The 19,433-nt window shown below is 39.4% G+C and overlaps 1 protein-coding gene across 4 annotated transcripts in view; it reads right to left on the bottom strand.

Annotated features, from left to right (window-relative positions):
* prkcaa (protein kinase C, alpha, a) overlaps window positions 1-19,433 on the bottom strand; it is a 133,520-nt gene that overhangs the window by 56,524 nt on the left and 57,563 nt on the right. For all 4 annotated transcript variants that reach the window (XM_063476571.1, XM_063476569.1, XM_063476568.1 and 1 more), the window contains exon 4: window positions 394-505. In XM_063476571.1, the coding sequence (XP_063332641.1) occupies window positions 394-505 (112 nt within the window). The remainder of the gene's footprint in view (window positions 1-393; window positions 506-19,433) is intronic.

Raw genomic sequence — 19,433 nt, 5'->3', positions numbered from 1 at the left:
ACATCTCTATTTTTGTACTCCCTGGAGCAATCATTTTGCCTAACTGCCACTCTGAGTATGTAGCAGATAATGCAGGAGCTCATTAAGGCTTTCAGACGTTAATCCACTAATGCAAGATTAAAGGGAAGACAACTAAGGAAGAAATATTAATAAAGACTCAGAAAAGCTTTGATACGAGGCTTATTATGAAGGTGCAGCAAACATAGCCGCACAGTGAAGAGAGACAATGTGTAATTTTAATGAGTCAAAGTCAGGAGGAGGGGAACAGATCCCCATATGATATTTTTTGACAAGAGTCATTCTGAAAAAATGGCTTTAAACTACGACATAATCAGTGTAGAGTCACACATGTTCATTTTCTTTTAAACTTTTCCCTTAAACTTAATTACTCACAGTCACACTTCATGCCCTGGTGAATGAGGCCGTAGAGCAGAGAGCCACAGTGATCGCAGAAGGTGGGGCTCCCATAGGTGTGGATCTTGAACTTGTGCTTAGTTCTGGGATCCTGCAAAGACCAAAAGAGTAAGAAAATAAATGGTTGACAACCACTGAGAACATATACTGTTCATTTTACTTAAACACTGGGCACAAAGAGAGTAATTTATCACAGTACAAGTATTCAAATCCAGAAAGGCCAATTGCAAATTAAATACTGAAACAAGTATTTGCAGATCCAAAAAGAAATCTACAATTTTAGAGGGAAACCTTTGAATATCTCATTATTTACACTACATATCATCAAAAGAGTCCAAGAATCTGGAGAAATCTCTGTGCGCAAGGGACGAGGTGGAAAATCAGCACTCGGATGGCACTGTGTTAAAAAGGCATTCTACGTCATCAAAGAAGGACAAAATGAGTCAACCTAATACCTCAGAGGACTCACCCAGCAGATAATACGCTGCTGATTCTTAACAGATGGCAATCACTGGTTATTTTCTGGTACAACTGAAGGTGACAAGCCGATCAATTTGCAACAACGTTTTAATAATTTGCTATTGTTAGAGAGCAGCTCATAAATTCAAGAGTGCCAATGTAGGAAATACAGTGCAGCTGACTCAAATAATTATCCATGACTCTTTACTACAATATAATATTTCTCAAAATAAAATCTACTCCATCTACTCCAATAAAAATATTATCAAGGTAATACAAAATAAAAGTCTTAAAATAATAAAAAATATTCCTGTCTTCCTTTACAGTCACAATACAAGTGTCTGAAAATACGCCACATGGAAGTGTCTTAGGATTTGTTGCTCCTTTGCTAACCTATTAAACTGTTTGTGCACATAGGTGTAAGCCTTTCATTTCATTATTATTCTATTAAAATTGTTCATTGTTCCAGGCTCTCCTGTGTGTAAGTCTGTGTGTAAGTCTGGAAGAGTATGACTCACATCTCTGTAAAAATTGTAGAACTACTTGTTGGATTTATTTTTTTTTTTTTCCTACATGGAAGACAAACCTCCATACTCGATTCTGCTAGTATTTTCCATTGTATAAAGCAACATGATCTTAGTTGCAGCATGTGCAAATAAACCTTTTTTTTTTTTTTTTTTATCAAACTCTAATATTTTGGTGCAAAAAATCTGCCTAATGTTTCTGACATGCCTTAAATATTGTCATCCACAGCTCCCTTAGAGTATGAACACTCTTGTAATGTAAGCATTTACAGGCTGTAAACTGATCTGGCACAGTGTTGCAATGCACAGAGCTACTCACATAGCAGATTCACATTTGCCACGTGATTATATTAACATAACATTAAAGACATAAAATACGTTTAGATAAATTATACCCAAGTGGAAGGCTTAATTTTGATTTTAGGATAGTGGTGAATGAATGAATTCCATCTATCAATTAAAATGACTCAATGTGATTTGCATCTTTAATGCAATTACAGATACAGTAAGACCCTCAAATGTCACCACGCTGCATTATGTATTATATCATAAAAAAATAATGAGCTTGTTAACATGCAATATATATAAATATAAACACTGTATGCATTATGACATGTGGCTAGTATTGTAAGACAGAACTAAAATAACATCCCAGCTATTATTCTTCATTTGCATTTGTCATTCATGAACACTGGACCGATATTTGCATTTACACATCCCTTCCTACCTTTCAAGTAAATGCAGCATCCATCGTTTTTATCAGAGCCTCATCGACATTCATCCCACTGGCAACCATTGCAAACTTGGGGAAATTTGGATACTCAAATAAGGGAATGTGGAGAACAAAAGGTAACATTTATGCAAGCCAAAACAGTCAAACGTGTTGGTAGATAAAAGTAGAGTTGCTAGAGGTAAAATAGGCTGAGGAAAATAATGTTACATTTGCAACACTATAAATAGTGGTCAGGTGGAGTGAGCTGACGTTACTTAAGGTATCCTTCCTTCAGTCCAGTTCAACTAAGCAGCGAAATGGTATGCGACAATTACAAGTCCATTTCACCTAACACTCCCTTTCAGCACATAAAATACAGCATCAACCTGGAGTGGGCGCAAACTTCTTAAGTAAATATCTGCAGGTGTTAAGTAAAGTCTGAGCTCGTTTTTCTTTATGTGATCTGTTAAACAAGCAAAAGCAGTTACCTCCCTTTTTCATATATATGTGTACACAGCAGTAAATAGCAAGAGCCCAGTGCAAACATACGCATGATGCATAGGGTAAACATATGGCTGGCATATCATCGCTACTGATATAATGTGTAGGGCATGTGATAAGGCACAGATCACTTTAAATATTACAGCAGCATTCGCATACGGTATACAGGGTAGGCTCCCAGTCACTTGCATACATTCATTAATTTCACACATACAACATGAGGCTTCGGAAGTACTCTCTGCTAGAGAGAAATCTGGAAGACTGCCATTTTTCCAAGAACACACAGTGCATCCTGCTCATTCTCAACTTGTGCTGTCCTGTAAATTCATTTCAGTTAGAAAACCCTTTAAGTGGATTTGGATTAATAACACTATCCAGGCCAGTCTTCATTAAATTTTTTTCCCTGCATCTATTTGAACACTTGCCAATATATATTCCCTGGATGCTGGAAAGCGTCTCTTATCCTATGAGAAAAAGTACCAGTCCTGAGAACATCCCTCCGATTTTTTTCTATCGTGAAAAATCTAGCGTCAAACGTACAACGAATGAAAAGAGCTTGAACCCAGAGAAATAAATCATCAGTAAAAGGAGACGCATGACCCGTATCTCAGCGAGAGCTGACAGTATCGCGCAGTGAGGCGCCACAGTGATCAATGTCATTTCAGTCAGTTTGACACTGGCCTCTGGACTAATGCAACAGAGACTCATTCGGGCTCCTCGTGAGATTGCTTTGCCACTTTCTTCCATGTCAGCCTGCTGAGGCTTTACACCATTACTAGTCTAAGAGAAATGCTTCCTTTTCAGATCTTGCAGAAATCGGCTACACTGCTGTAAGTGCTAAATTTGTGAATACATATGTTATTTATCTAAAAATAAATTATGATTTACAGGAAAATTACATGTTGAAGGGTTCATTTTTCCTTGTTTTGTTTTTTGTCTAATGAATTAATTTATTTTTTAGATGGAGAATCATAGTTTGGGCTTGGATGACTAACTTTGGGGTAACAGGTCACACAAACAGCAAAGTTTACCAACATTTTCATGTGTGAAACAGTCAAGTAAGGAGAAAGTAACAATCTATACGGGGGTGTGGAATACAACATATTCAGCATTGAGAGTAAATCTGATACAGGAGCTTTGCAACCTCGACACCATATACTTAGTTACCCCCAACACACTGACTACAGGTCAGTAGTTAGTATGTTAGCCAAGGACACACAAGGATAACAGAGGGGTTGACAGACATGAGTGGAGAGAGTGAAAGAGAGGGAGAGAGGGAGACTGCACTTGCAGTACTTACTCACATCCACCCACACACAGCTGATCCTGAAGGATAATCCTCTTGTTTTCCCCTTTTGCTTTATTCCCTCATCTACGGCATGAATGAGTGATGGCAACTAGGACAAACATTCGGCTGCACATCAATTGTGTATTTCACATCAGCTTTTCAAAGGGTGAACCATGGCTTAATGTTCCCAGATAATAGAAAACACTCAGAACAAAAAGACAAATAAATACATGTTTGTACAAGTTAGCACTTTGTACTAGGGAGCTGGCGGCTTAAAGACTGTTTGATGTCCTATGTGACTGCATCGGGTCTTTGCAGCTCAGTTTCTTGAAAAGTTTAGAGCTGCACTGAATGAAAATGGTCTAAGAAGTGGTAAACCAGTGTTAGAGATGGCACGTTTGTAAATGTACAGATGTGTTGCTTACACTGATGCTAAAAAAACCTAACACTAGGCTACTAGCATTATGTTCGAGTACCGCTAAAGGGGATTATTATCAATTTTGCAGGTATTTTGTAAAAAGCATGATAGTGTTGGGGTTAGCACTGTTGCTTTACAGTTAGGTTCACCATCTGTCCAAAGCCTTTCTGCGTAGAGCTTGCATGTTCTCCCTATGTGTGGGTTCTCTTCGGGTGAGTAGAGTTAGGTTAATCGGTGATTCTAAAGTGTCTGAGAGTGTGAATAATTGTCTGTTTCTCTGTGTTAGCCCTGCGACAGACTGGCAGACTGCCCAAGGTGTATCCTGCCTCTCGCCCAATGGCAGCTAGGACAGGCTCAGAATGGATGGATGGATTTTGTAATAACACTACCTTATGACAGTAGAGTTACTACAATAATGAGAAGGAAATTAATGTATTAAATTTCACACAGATACAGTACATCCCGCAGTTCAAGTCTGCACAAAATTTCATTTCAAAAGTGAAGATAAGCAAAAAGAAAACACTTCCTTCCCTAGGACCATGCCAAGGAGCAAGGCTAATGGATGAGTGATGCTGGCTGTCATGTGTTGTGAATAAATATATATCTCATGTCAAACCACTTGTAGCTAAACACATGAGCCAAAACAAACTGTTATCGGCATCCAGCCTGGTAGGTTTACACTTTCTGCTGTGCCTGGTTTGCAAAGTTCCATTTAAAGATTCACTAGGGCGAGTCGTAATGGTGCAGAAAATTAAACCTGTAAATGAGTGTACCTGACTACACATCACTGCACACACTAGGCTGTCCATTAACACATTCTTTCTGAAAGCTGCGGGACAGAAGGGTTTACTCCTGTGGCTTCTATCCCCTATTACAGCCTAATTGGGTCTTAATGGGAAATTCAAGACAGACTGGGTGGCGCTGCTTTGCCAGAACAGCAGGGGAAGCAGAGTGTAACAACGAAAGCAACGATGAACTCAGTCACTAGGCTCAGCAGAGGAAGACCGCGATGGCAGCCCACAGCCAGGTGGTGTTACAACACGTGTTGACTGGATGATGTAGTATGAAGGATGCCCCTTGGTAACATGAGGGCCAACAGGATTTCCCAGATGCCGTATGCACAGACAGGGCGATTTTACATCAGCAGAAATGCATTAGATGCAAAACAGAATTCTCTAGAATTATTTCCAGTTTGGTGTGCTCAGCTCCCAAAGCTATTAAGAGACATGTGTGCACAGTTTGTGACAACATGTGTGCACCAGTGGAGCTCTTAAAAAGGGATGGGCACAATCTGATGTTCTCTTAAAAACAACAGCAGAGACACATTAACAGAGTGCATCCCAGTCCGACTGCGCTTTATGATTGTGCAGAGCAAAAAATAGGAGACCGTTATTTTATCATCAGTTTTATTCTTTCTTAAGAGGAGAAAGTGCACGAACATTACTAACGAGCTTAAAACACACACTTTTATCTCATTAGTCTGTGCTTTTAATCAAAAGCCAGCTTTTCCTATGCTATGGATGGAAAATATACCAGAACAATTTACTCCAAGGTATGCTTCCATTTTGTTTTGAATTAGTGTTGTGTTGTTCTTTAATATATCCTTGTATCTTTAAAAACATTTTAGCATTTGCCCTTTAGTAGTGTGTCAGGCAGATTTGCATACGAGGCCATGGATAAAAAAAGACACAGAGCAGAGGGCTGATCAAAAGACTCAAAGCAGCCAAGAGACAGTAATGAAAACAGAAGCATGGGGGGTCAGCGCAGTGATGTCGGCTAATTAGCCAGACTCTCCAATCCAGCTTGATTAGCAAGCAGGACGCCAACCAGCTCCTGTTAATGAACAGCTTGGCAGGGTGAAGCTGAACAGGGGTTTCCCGGCAGGAGAGGAAGGGGCGGGCAGAAGGGGATAATGTTAAAGACTGGGGTCATCCTAGACTCTCCACCCATGTTATCAACATGGGCGGCTGATGTCAAAGTATTGAGAGCCTAAAATCAAACCCTTGTTCCCTCCCTCCATCATTACAGTATGTAAACAAAACCTTCTTCTACTGTCAGAGTGCAGCGTTAATGTCAAGGCTTCGGGAGAAGTCTAGAAAGTGCATCCATGCTGCATGTGAAGACCAAAATGTGCATTATCTCAGATCACACAGGAAACTGAGATATGCACAGTGCTGCGCAACAGTCTTGAGTCACCTCTCATTTCTTTATATTTTGCTTCCAAAGAGCCAGACTTTCTTTTTGGGGGTGGCTGTAGCTCAGGTCACCTACTGATCGGAAGGTTGGGGGTTCGATCCCTGGCTCCTCCAGTCTGCATGCCAAGTATCCTTGGGCAAGATGCTAACCCCAACTTGCTCTCCGATGCATCAATCTTGAGCAGTAGTACTCTTTGCTCAAGATTCTCTTAAGTAACTTCAAAGTTTTTATTTGGACATTGGCTGCTTTCTTATTCATTTTCATTCTGCTTCTTGCAGCTGAAACAGTAAACATTGACATATGAATCATGCCTTAAAAAAAAAAAGCTTAAAAAAAAACCCAAGGGGGAAAGAGCAAGTATGAATAAGTCCACAAGGACTGGACTAAAAATCATTGGCAAAAGATCTTATGAAGTTTTACATTTTCGAGTCCAATCAGTACGTACGGAGGAGGTCAGAAGAGCGGGACAAGAGTGAGTGTCTGCAGGCATCTCTAAAACACGGTGGAAGGTCAGTCAAGATTTGGGGCTACATTTCAACCTGTGATTTTTGAGATCTTTTCAAGACTGATGGAATTATGAACACAGAAAAGTGCCGTCAGAATTTGATCCACCATTGCCACTTTGTAATGGCTTATTTTTTCCAGCTTGACAAAGATCCCAAACAAACTGCTATGGCAGTAAATTCAAACCTGGATAGAAAAACACACAATGTAACACCATCAGTCATCAATTAGCCTCCCCAGACCTCAATATTAGTGTGGGCTTATCCTGACAGAGTAAAACAAAAGACAGCCAACATCCAAAGAAGAGCTTTAATGATCCTTCCACTTATAGAAATTACAAGAACGCTTGCCTAAGAGAGTTCAGGCTGTACTGAAGAGTAAAGGTGTTCATACCAAATATTTATTTTCAAGCCTTTAGGATTGTAAAAACTGTCTTTTTCTTTAAACATTGTATTTTCATGTATGTTTGCGCACGTTTCACGTAATTATTTGCAATGCAGACAAAAGCTCAGGACTAATATGATTTTTAGAAGCATTTGCAGCTTATTAACATAAGTATCAATGAGATACACTGGTTCCTATCAACATGTGACTGAGTTTTACAAATAAACTATTAGTGTAAACGTATTTCACCAACACAAATAATCTCTTTTCAAACAGTTGTGAAATCAGGGAAATACAATTTAAAAATTCACATTATTGCAAAAACAGGACTCTAATCCGGTTGCTTAAGTGCATGTCGACACATTGAGTTAAAGACTAACTGCTTTCTTGTCTCTGACCTGGCAGTGTACTCACCTCCAATGCAGCAGACACTAACAAGAGAGGCTCCAGTCTACACTGAAACTGCAATGTGTTTTGCAATTCAGAGTCAGTTTCAGGCAATGAAAAAACAAGGTATTCATAATCAAAACACGACTGATGGTTTTATTCTTTTTATTGAGTTGTGTGGAAAAATATGGGCTGAGCAATCATCAAAGAGGCTGTGTAGTTAATGCAGTCCAACTGTATCCCACAGAGTCAAAAGAGATCCACCTGGTGTGACATTTGCAGCCAGTGAGCAGGAGTGGGGGTGACATGAGACACACAGATCATGAGCTCTGTCACATCTTTCCTTCAATTATCTTTTTTGCCATCTGTTCCCTTTAGGATTGAAAAAGCAGGTAAATATTCCTGATATTTAGCATCGGATGATTACTGAAAACAGCAGAATTGTCTCACCTCTAGCTGCTCACTCACTCAACTAACAGTGTACGCTCACTGAGGGATGACATTTAAATTGGAGTTGGCAGGATGCTCCTGCTTTACCCAGTTTTTGACTTGTTATTTTCTACTTTTATTGTTTTTTTTTTCTTTTGGGGATTCACCTAATGCTATCTGCAGTCTAGAATGAAATGCATGTCGATTACATACATTAATCTATTGTAATTTAAGAAGTAATCACTCTAATGTGTTGAACTGAGATTTTTTGGTTAATTTCTGACCCCCTTTTTAAATTTCAAACAGCACTCTCCCCCGCTCTCATAACTAATTTTCAAAAAGTCATTGTCAGAGCTCTTTCACAACATGATAATGACATATAATCAACATAAGCAGTCTGTGTTACTGTGTCACCTAATTCTGTCACTGTGGCCTTCAGCATTTAATTATATTTTACATCATGTTAATCACCTCCTCTCCTAAAAAAAAACTGTATCAAAAAAACTGCGACACTCATTCATTACACTCAAAAAATGAGACACAGCGGTGTTTAAAATACTTGGAGAATCACTCAAAGGCTGATTATGAGCAATGACAGCCATGACTTTATTTCCCCAGAATGTAAACACAAACGCAAACTTTGTGAACACGTAGTGTCCATTGAACATCCTCACCCTGACGTTTATAACTGAGCGATTACTAATATGAGGAGAGATTTTGATGAGAACAAACTGAAGCTATCATTTATCCAGACATTAGACTAGGCAAGGTTACTATTTTTAGCCTACAAATCACCACCCTGACTCCTCTTGGCCTTTCACTAAGCTACTCAGTGCTGAGAGGGAGGGCAGGTTGCTGCTGCAGCTCAGAGGGGGTTTTCCTCACAGTGTGCTATCTGGTAACACATCTGTCTGCTCCCAAATAACAGCTGAAATTTTTAACTGCTGTCTGAGCCCAAGTTGACAAGCTTTAAATTAACGACACCTATCACAGCACTGCTGGTGCTATTTTTATGGTCACTCTTGGACAATATGCCGATAAGTTGTCACATCTTCAGGGACCTGTTTGTCAAACTTCTTATTTCCGTCATTATGTAACAGAGTTATGACCCCCATCGTGCAGAGTTCTCTCTCGTCTGTCTTTTTAACTGATATATGTTTTTGATGTCTGCTGATCATTTACAGAATCACTGTGAGAAAAACTGCGGTGTCTCATGTGGTATACCTCAGTGGTTTATGATGGTTCTATATCAGATCAGTCTCTACATGCTGCCCTTTATTGAGTTTGTTAATGCAATAAAGAAAAGGCATTTTCATAATGCAAGCGCCAACTGAGTCCAAGCGTCCAACTGTCCTGTTGGGGCCGTTGTTTGAAGCTCATTGAAGTGTATAACTTGGACTCACTGAAGATACTAATCACCAGGTTCAATGAGTTTAAGATGAGAAATATGTGCACGTAACTCCAATGTTTTATTTTCTGAAAAGATGTGTCAGCACAAGAAAGTGTGATTTAAAAAATGTAAAAATATGATTTGACAAACTTGTTTACTGTCAAGTTATTCAATCAGTTGATGTCTTCAGATCTTAATTTTCGCTGTGTGTAAAATCCAGATTTTTAAGACATCAGGACTAAATTATTTCAAAAACTTGAAAGACAAATTTACATTAAGTACTTTAAAAACAGAATTTGATCAAAGGAATTGATAAGGAATAGAGTCCACATGTTGATTAAGGTTTTCAGTAAGTGTCAACTGCCGCTTAATAACATAATAATAATAACAGCTGTTAAACTCTCTCCTAAAATATCATTATGACAAGTGTGAGTCCCCCGCTGCAAATCAGATATCTAGTGATGATTATTTGCAGTCAACACTTGTTGCAGTGAATAAATAGCCTGGAAGGGGGAAATCTAACAACATCCAAGGGCTATTAAACTGCAAGAAGGCAAACAACACTGTTACTGTTTCATGGACGTGCTTTACATAAACGGTCCCTTTAGAGAAAAACCTAATGTGAGACAGACTGAACAGAGTTTACAGCTCTGGCCTTAGAGCCCTATGAACAAGTTTTTCTGAAGTCCCAGCTAGCCCGCGCACATGGATCTATAGAGATGTGTTCATTTGCAGGAGCTGGCTCATTGGTAGAGCCGTGCACACATGCTGTGCATGACATCCACAAGGTCAGAAGAGGAAGGGAGGGCGGGGGCTGTCACAGCTGTCACTTCGCCTAGAAGATGACTGCACTGTTTACTCCCTTCTATGCTAACCCTTCCTCCAAGACGGTCCAGGTGGGAAAAAAAGGGAAAAGATTTTAAAAAAGAGGACCTGCTGGTTCATTTGGTCATGTTGCAAATGCCAAAAGCCAGAATAAATTGGCTTATCAGCCACAGGCCATCTGTCAGGTACTTAATAATTAAAAGAACTTCACAAGATGTGTTCCAAAAAGTTATCTAATAGCCAAAGTCTTGGCAGAGTCTTTTTTCACTATAATGAGCCAGCTGACAGGGCCAGTAGCTTGGCTGTTCAACTCTGCTTTCTGCGCTCTTTGCTTTGTGGTTTGGATTGCAGGAAACTCCATAAAAGTTAGCTTTTGTCTTTAAAATCCATTTAGTGTCTGCAGCTTTGTTTAAATGTGCTTGTGCACGAGTTTAATAAATGACTGGAGAAATCGAATGACATTCTTCTTTCTGTTCTTTGGCAGTACACAACACCAGGAAGTCCAGGAATTCATCAAACATGCCGCACAGCCCACTGTGAAACATATTTTCATGGGGAAGGGTTTTTTTTGAGGAGAGAAGACAATTTTCACATTTTTACAGAATGTAGAGAATTTAAGGTGCTTCTCTAAATTCCTATTAGTATAACCTAAAACTTTAAAACTTCAAAACTTTAAAATCTGATTTTCAAAAGTCCAACATACATTTAAGTATGGAAGCCCATAAGTATCCATAACTCGAAATTTCTAATTATTTTCTCAACATTTTGACTTATTAACTCGAAATTTCGACTTATTAACTTAATTAATTTTGAGTTAGCTCAGCCAATCAGTAATCCACGTGGAATGCGCACTCAAAACCGGATTGCAACAAATTGGCGCTTTCGAGAGCACGTTTGCTGATAGTAATGCCATGTAATTAAGCTAAAAACACAAGGATTTCATCATTTGTGAAGCCACACTGAAAATACTCAGCAATTTGTGCATTCATGACTGGCTGTAACACTGGTAGCTTAGCTGTAGCATTTATAGCTGAGGGATTCAGCTTCCAGGTAACAAGGAAATGATGTCATTCACGTAGATTACTGATTGGCAACGCTAACTCAAAATTTCGAGTTATTAACTCAAAAATTTGAGAAAAGGAAGTCAAAATTTCGAGCTCCATAATTTTCTCGAAATTTCGCTAAAATAACTCAAAATTTTGAGACAGATAACTCGAAACTTCGAGGAAATGAGCTTCCACACATAAGGTCAGAAACTCTATAAAAGCATATTTTTAACTTCAGATGAGGGGCGGCAGCAAAAAAAAGACTTTTTTTTTGCTTCTGATACAGTATAATGCATATAATATTAGCTTTATATTATATAAATGACATTAATTTTAAAGTGTTACCCATATCAAAATGAATCCATTATCAGCAATGAATATAATAATGATGGTTAATTAGTGAGTTGGTGTTCCTTCAAATGAAGCTGTCAACATGTAATGAATGGAGACGAGGCTTGAATGTATTAATCAGCTCGATTCAGCATTTTTGTTTACTACAAGCAGTTTGTACAATAATCACTTTTATTACATAAGATCATCTTCATGTTGTCATGAGATAAGTGATTCATCATATACAAGATAAAATTACCACAACCAATACCAGCCACTGTGTCCAGACACATGAAATAAACTTTAAATGCTTATTGTCAGCTGTGGTTTATCTGGACCACACATAAGTGCAGAGAACTATATCGCAGTCTCTTGAGATGCAGGAGACGGAGAGAGCCAGCTTGACCTATCTGCAACTTCTATCGTTCTATTTCTGGCTCTGAGCTTCAGACCTGCTGCTGTTTCAGCTTCAGGTCTCAGTCTAACTGGTCCAGTCTCAGTCTAAGTCCAACCTTTACACCCTCCCTGGCTTCTTATTCTTATATCGTGCAGTGGCATGCAGTACAACTATGCCTTCCTGTTTGACAAGATATCAAAAAAAAGACACGCCTTTACAATTATACACCAAGCAGTAGAGTTAATCTACTCTGAATTCAGTTTCCAATCACTCACCATATGTACAGATTACAACACATTAATATAATAACCTGGCTTCCAGGGTATCCATCCATCCATCCTTTTTCTACTGAGCATTTGAGTCTGGGTTGCGGATGCAGCAGTCTAAAGGCTCCAGTATACCTGCTGTGTCGGTCGCTTTGCTGACTGCCAGTAACATCGTCATACACCCACATGTATTTATGCTCACAGTTACGGCGCAAATAGCCACTGCACTATTTTGCAACATAGATGTCACCACTCAGACAATACCACAACATCAGCACTGACTCTGAAGGAGAGGAAGTCAAAACAAAGTTCATTTTTTCAAACTGTAGCAACATCTACTTCCGTATAATCTGTTAATCTCTGACCTTCTTTAGTGTTATATCATTGAAACGGCAGTAAATCCAACCGAATCAGACAGTCCTGTCTTCAAACCAGCTGTAGCTGCAACGGTGCAAAGGACCGGGTTACAAAAGTGCAGAAGTGCACGATGTGACATCAATTTGACGTCATATGGTGCAATTTATGGGGTAATGGCACCTCAAACGGCAGCCCAATGGACGAAGGCCCGGCACCAGGCACTCTCCCTCAAGCTCCCTCCCTAGGACTGGCAGTAACCCTATCCCAGACTGGGTGAACTGGTCTTTTGTTGTCTTCATCAAAGAAATTATCTGTAAGTGCTCTTCATTTGGTCAAATTTGCTTTAGGAGACCCTACCACGAACAAAAACCACTGACAACATAGCTCCGGGGATCACCGAGCCACACAATCCCCTCAACCATCACAAGATGGCAAAAACAGGTGATGAAAAATTAAGATTATATTAAGAACTATAGATTTCCAGTCTCACAATGACATGACGTCTCTAAGAAATGATTTTCAGTTTGAAATTAAAAAATAGCAGTAAATGCCTTGAAGACAAGAAATTAGTATAAAATTCTCATTTTGGGGGACAAGCCTGACACAAGCAGTAGGTAAAAACAATAGTGACTTTATTGTTTGTTTTTTATTTACAGTCATTTCCTGCGAAAACTATGCACTGAGCTGACAAAGGGTCATGAGCAGTCCCAAGTCTCCAATATGCTGGCTATCAGTCATACTTAGCACAGTTGGAACACAATTGGGTATCAGACACTTAATCTAAACAAAACAGACAGGGACTGTGAAATGATACAACTAAGAAATGAACTAATTAGGAAGTCATTGCACGCCTTTGCTCATGTGTGAGTCCACTCTGCACTTTTAGGTATCATGCTGGCACTCCAAAATCAGAGGTAGCCTTGAACACGCTGTGTGAAAGTGGCTACTGATGGAATGTGTTAGTAAGTGTGTGCTTTGGGAATTAAATTATGTGTGACATAAGTGTACTGAAAATTTCCAAGTGTTTGCTTATGCATAAAAGTCAGTGTGTACTTGTGCATTATGGAAAAAAATTGCATCCGTATGTTTACGTTTTTGAGGCTGTGTGTGTGTGTGTGTGTGTGTGTGTGTGTGTGTGTGTGTGTGTGTGTGTGTGTGTGTGTGTTTGTGTGTGTGTGTGTGTGTGTGTGTATTTGTGTGTGTCTAAGGTCAAAGAGACATAAATTCTGATAAGCTGCGTTTCCCATCAAAACAAACAAACAGGGACCACTAAGTCTTGTGAAATCCAGTGAATCCCCAGTGTCTTGAATATAGTTATTAATATGCAAGACAGAGATTTGTGTATTGACTTTTGTGTGTTGCTTGTGTTTACTAAAGGAAGCTTGGTGGTTTTTAGACATGACTTGAAGGTTGTTGCTTTCACTTCTACATTAGAGGATTAAAAAATATTAGAGGCATAAAAAATTCAATGAAAGATACCAAAGAACATCACTGCAGTGAGAACAGTGTTATACTGTGCAATTCTGTGTTGTTTAAACTACAATTAAAGTGTCACATAAGGCAGTGTGTATCTCTCCCAGTGAACTGTTCTGTGGACTGCTTTGTATGCAGTTAACAAACTGAACAGATCCACTGAGATGCAAACTGAAGCTGCACCTTGTTAACACTATATCTCCTCAATGTGAAGAGGAAGCAGGAAGTCTTTAAATGTCACTGATTCATAAGGATATAAAAATATTATTATTACTATTATTGACCATTACCTGTAATGTCCTTTATTTAACATAATTGTTTATTAACCCAACTAACACTATTTGTTAATTAAACTTTAAAAAAAAAAGTCTCTTTATAAAAAAGAACAAAAGACAAAGAAAAAGAGCTGTGAGTGCAGGGAACAGTATCGTCTGGCAGGAAAGCCAAGACTATAAAATGTTTTTAACCATGAAGCCCAACAACAGGTCCCTGCCAACCCACATTTTTCACCTGGGGATGTTTGTGGTTGAAAGCATGTACAAAGCCGACAACCAACCAACACCTCAGTTGTGTGCAGCTGCAAACAACCGTTAATGATCTCTCCACAAGTTCACCTATGGAAACCTTTACAGCTTTGACTTCTAGATAGATGCTGTTGGCCAAATGTTCTTTTTCTTCTTCAAAATAATGAAAAAAATAATGAAACTTAAAGAGACTTAAAGAAAACCCAAAAAGTGAAAAACTGTGAAAACCCAAAAAGAAAAGACAAATTTAAAACACCAGTACAAATGTGGCATACAATCTGCAATTAATCCGACAGGAAAATATAATAAAAATGAGTCACTCATAAAATTAAAATTTAAAAAAGTCAATAAATACAAAGAGGGAATAAAAAACGTTTTATTATAAAAACAAACAAACTTCTTTGAAGACAGTCTAAAAATATTATCTACAGTAATATAGAAAAATTTCAATGTTAGGCAAAGGGCGAAGGATGAGACATTATCTCTTCCGTTGCTTCACGATAAACTTCCTGTTCAGCTACTTTAAAGTGTTAGCTGTCACTTTCTCACATATGTTATGTCTGAACATCTCATTAAAAAGTGCAAACGGTTTGCATGCTTGGGTTTGCATGTGGTGAATAACAATCTGTGCGCTACCTGTACAGGCTCTTATTTATAAGACATATTAGCATCTAAATAATGTATTTCTATTACAAAAAATCTACTACTTTAAAGATCCTTTATGAACATATATATGTCATAAACTCTAAAAACTGATTCTTTGAATGATAATTTGTGCTCTCACATTTTATAATAATATGTGTTCCTTAACCGAAATTGAGAAATCCAGAATGAATATGCAAATACACTTTTTCTGATCTAATCAGCCATTCAGATGGCAACAACCCAGTAGACATGGTCAATACTATTGCTTAATGGGGAACAAAAGTGATTTAAGTGACTTTAAACTTGGTTGTTGGTGCCGGACGAGTTGGTCTGTGTATTTCAGAAACTGCTGATCTATTAGGGTTTTCCCCCACAGCCATCTCTACGGTTTACAGAGAAAGGTGAGAAAAAGAAAAATATGCTGTGAGTGGCAATTCTCTGGGTGAAAATGGCTTGTTGATGTCAGGGAAGAACACCAAGACTGCTTCACACCAACACAACAGCAGCAGTAACTCAAATAATCACAGAGATATGCAGAAGACCATCTCTGAACACACAACACATTGAATCATGAAGCAGATGGGCTACAGCAGTAGAAGACCACATCTTGTACCACTGATGTGAACTGAGGATACAATTCACACAGAATCACACCTGCTCTGATGAGTCTCAATTTCTATAAGGTAAAGTATTAGCAAGGTATAACTAATAAACTGAGTGTTTGTCCTACTTGACTTAATAAATATATCATCCAATATGTACATTCTGTGAGTTGTGACTCCATGCATCCCTCACACAGATACACCCATGAAACTCAGATCTAGGAGAACACAGAGAAACTGTACTTGCAGGTTAGTAAAACTCCAGAAAGGGTAACAGTTAAATTTAACCACCCTTTGAAGAATTGCGTGCCCCGTTCTTTTGTTTTTATTTGTTCATATGGTCTAAGGAGCTTGGAAAGAAAGGCGTCTGGACTTCTTTAAGTTGCTTGAAGACGTTTCACCTCTCATCCGAGAAGCTCCTTCAGTTAATGGATGAGAGGTGAAACGTCTTCAAGCAACTTATAGAAGTCCAGACACTTTCCTTTCCAAGCTCCTTAGACTGCATATGTTCACTTCCGGTATGATGGCGCCTGTGTTTGGCTCTGCCGCTGCCGGTTGCAGTGTGTTGCGCTCTACTACTGCTGCGTTGTTTTTTTCTGCTCTACTGTTCTCACTCAGTTTTAATGATGTATTTGCTGCCCTGGTGTATGATCGCCTGGCTTTGCTATCCATCCGATCTTCTATGATGCCACACAATGTCTCGTCGTCCTCTGGCACTTTCCATCCTCCTCCATTAGCTGGATCCTCGCCAGGCGTTTTCAGTGGTCCCTCTAGACCACGGAGAAGGAGAGGGAGAAGAGGAGGTATTCAGGTGAAGTTCAGGATGTACTGGAGGCGTGGTTTGGCTGGTAAGCGACGTCGAGCATATGTTGTCTCCTGTGTCCAGAAAAGCTCCATGGAGGGGAACTTGTTTTCCACGGCCCTGTTTGGATATGCTGGGCCCGGCTCTTTGAGACCGTGCCACCTTAGGAGGGTTTATCCAGACTCTTCTTCGGGCTGGCTTTTTCTTCCCTCCGTGAGTGGATTCTACGAGCGTGACGGTTCGAACCCTGTGTATTTACGTCCCTTAACTCGAGCCTCTGCAAATAATGAGGTTCCTAGCTCACTGAATATGGCGCTTTTTAACGCTCGATCTCTCTCTAATAAATCATTCTTGTTGAATGATTTTATATTATCTAAAAAACTCGATCTTTTATTCCTGACTGAGACCTGGCAGCGGGATGTAGACTACTCGTCACTTATTGAACTCTGCCCGGATGGCTATAATTTTATAACCCAGCCTCGGTTGTCTGGTCGGGGTGGCGGGCTTGCCGTGGCTTTCCAGGACCGTTTCTCCTGCCACTCCGTGAAAACTGGATTTTTTCGCTCGTTTGAGCTGCAGCTGCTCAAAATTGGTAAAAAGGATCCTTTTTTCTGTGCTGTGTTGTATCGCCCACCTGGATATAACAGGTTATTTTTGTCGGAGCTCAGCGACTTCTTATTCGCTACTATGAAGCTGTCTAGGGTGCTTATAGTTGGGGACTTCAACATTCACGTTGATGATGACTCCGACCCATTCGCCAGAGACTTTATGAGCATTATGGATTCTTTTCATTTTGCTCAGCATGTGTCCGGTCCTACACACAGCAAAGGTCACACACTGGACCTTGTTTTTACTTTGGGTTTAAATATTGATTTTATTTGCTCTGAGGACATTTTTATTTCTGATCATTATGTTATTGTTTTTAACCTGTCTTTTAATGAGCCTTTGTCCCCCGTCAGACAGATGGTTAAGTCTCGCATCTTAAACTCCTCCACAGTGGAGAAATTTGTGGATGCTTTTAACTTACAGCTATCTCCTCAAAATGGTGTTGATTTCTTAACTAGTCTTTTTAATAATTATTGCCGTTTTATTTTAGACGAAATCTGTCCGGTTAAAACAAGGAGTGTTTCTGCCTCTAAATCTCCTCCTTGGCTAAATGACAGTATTCGCTGTCTAAAACGTGATTGTCGTAAAGCGGAGCGCAGGTGGAGGAAAACTCATCTAAATGTTCACCTCCTCTATCTTAAGGACCTTTTAGCTTATTTTAATAATGTGATCAGAGATGCGAGGGCTGCCCATTTCTCACACTTGGTTACAAAGAGCAGAGGCAATCCTAAGGTGCTATTCAACACCATTAGTGACATTGTTACTCCTGTTCTACCTGCGGCCCCTATTTCATCTAATGAGGACTGTGAAAATTTTCTCTTTTTTTTGCTGGCAAAAATTCATAACCTGAGAATGAGTTTTACATACTCAGCACCTGCTATCTCAATCTCTACCCCATCCCGGCCCATTGTCTTGGATACTTTCTCTCCGGTTTCACTACCTGAGCTAGTGAAATTAGTGAATTCAGTGAAAGCATCCTCCTGCTTACTTGACATTATACCTGCATCATTATTCAAAAATGTCTTCCAGTCTATTGGTTCATGTGTGCTCACTTTAATCAACTCCTCATTGGCATCTGGTATAGTTCCGGTTTATTTTAAAAACGCTGCTATTCTCCCACTTTAAAAAAAACCTCAACTTGACCCCTCTCTTTGGAGCAGCTACCGACCTATTTCTAAATTACCCTTAATTGCTAAGCTTCTAGAAAAGGTTGTGGCTAAGCAGCTTATGGCAGCTCTAGATAAACATGGCATTTACGATAAGTTTCAGTCCGGTTTTCGTCAATTTCACTCCACAGAGACAGCTCTTCTTAGGGTCTCAAGTGACATCTTGATGAATAATGATGCAGGAAAATGCTCTGTTCTACTCATGTTGGACCTCACATCAGCTTTCGACACAGTTGACCATCACATCCTCATTGAAAGGCTGAAAAATTGGGTTGGTGTATCTGGAACTGCTTTAGACTGGTTCTCCTCTTATCTCCATCACCGATCCTTTTCTGTGGCAGTTTCCGATTTTAGGTCATCCTCTACCTCCCTTGCTTATGGTGTCCCTCAAGGGTCAGTTTTGGGGCCTTTATTGTTTTTAATCTATCTTCTCCCCCTCCAGCATATAATGGGCTCTTTTGAGGATATTTCTTATCATTGTTATGCTGATGATATTCAGTTGTACGTTTCTTTTATGCCTGAGGATTTATCTAAGCTTCAGCGGCTGAATGACTGCTTAGATTTGATCAAACGTTGGATGGCTGCAAATTTCCTCCAACTCAACGAGGGGAAAACCGAAGTCCTCGTATGCGCCCCTGATAGATTTCTATCCCAGATAGTGAAAGCCCTTGGTCCTCTCTCACTCTATGTTAAATCCTCTATCAGGAATTTAGGTGTCATCTTTGACTCGAGTCTCACATTGGATGGGCATGTCAATTCTCTGGTTCGGTCTTGTTTTTATCATTTAA

The sequence above is a fragment of the Pelmatolapia mariae genome, linkage group LG6 (genome assembly GCF_036321145.2).
Source record: "Pelmatolapia mariae isolate MD_Pm_ZW linkage group LG6, Pm_UMD_F_2, whole genome shotgun sequence".
NCBI lineage: Eukaryota > Metazoa > Chordata > Actinopteri > Cichliformes > Cichlidae > Pelmatolapia > Pelmatolapia mariae.
This window is presented reverse-complemented; position numbering and strand designations above follow the sequence as displayed.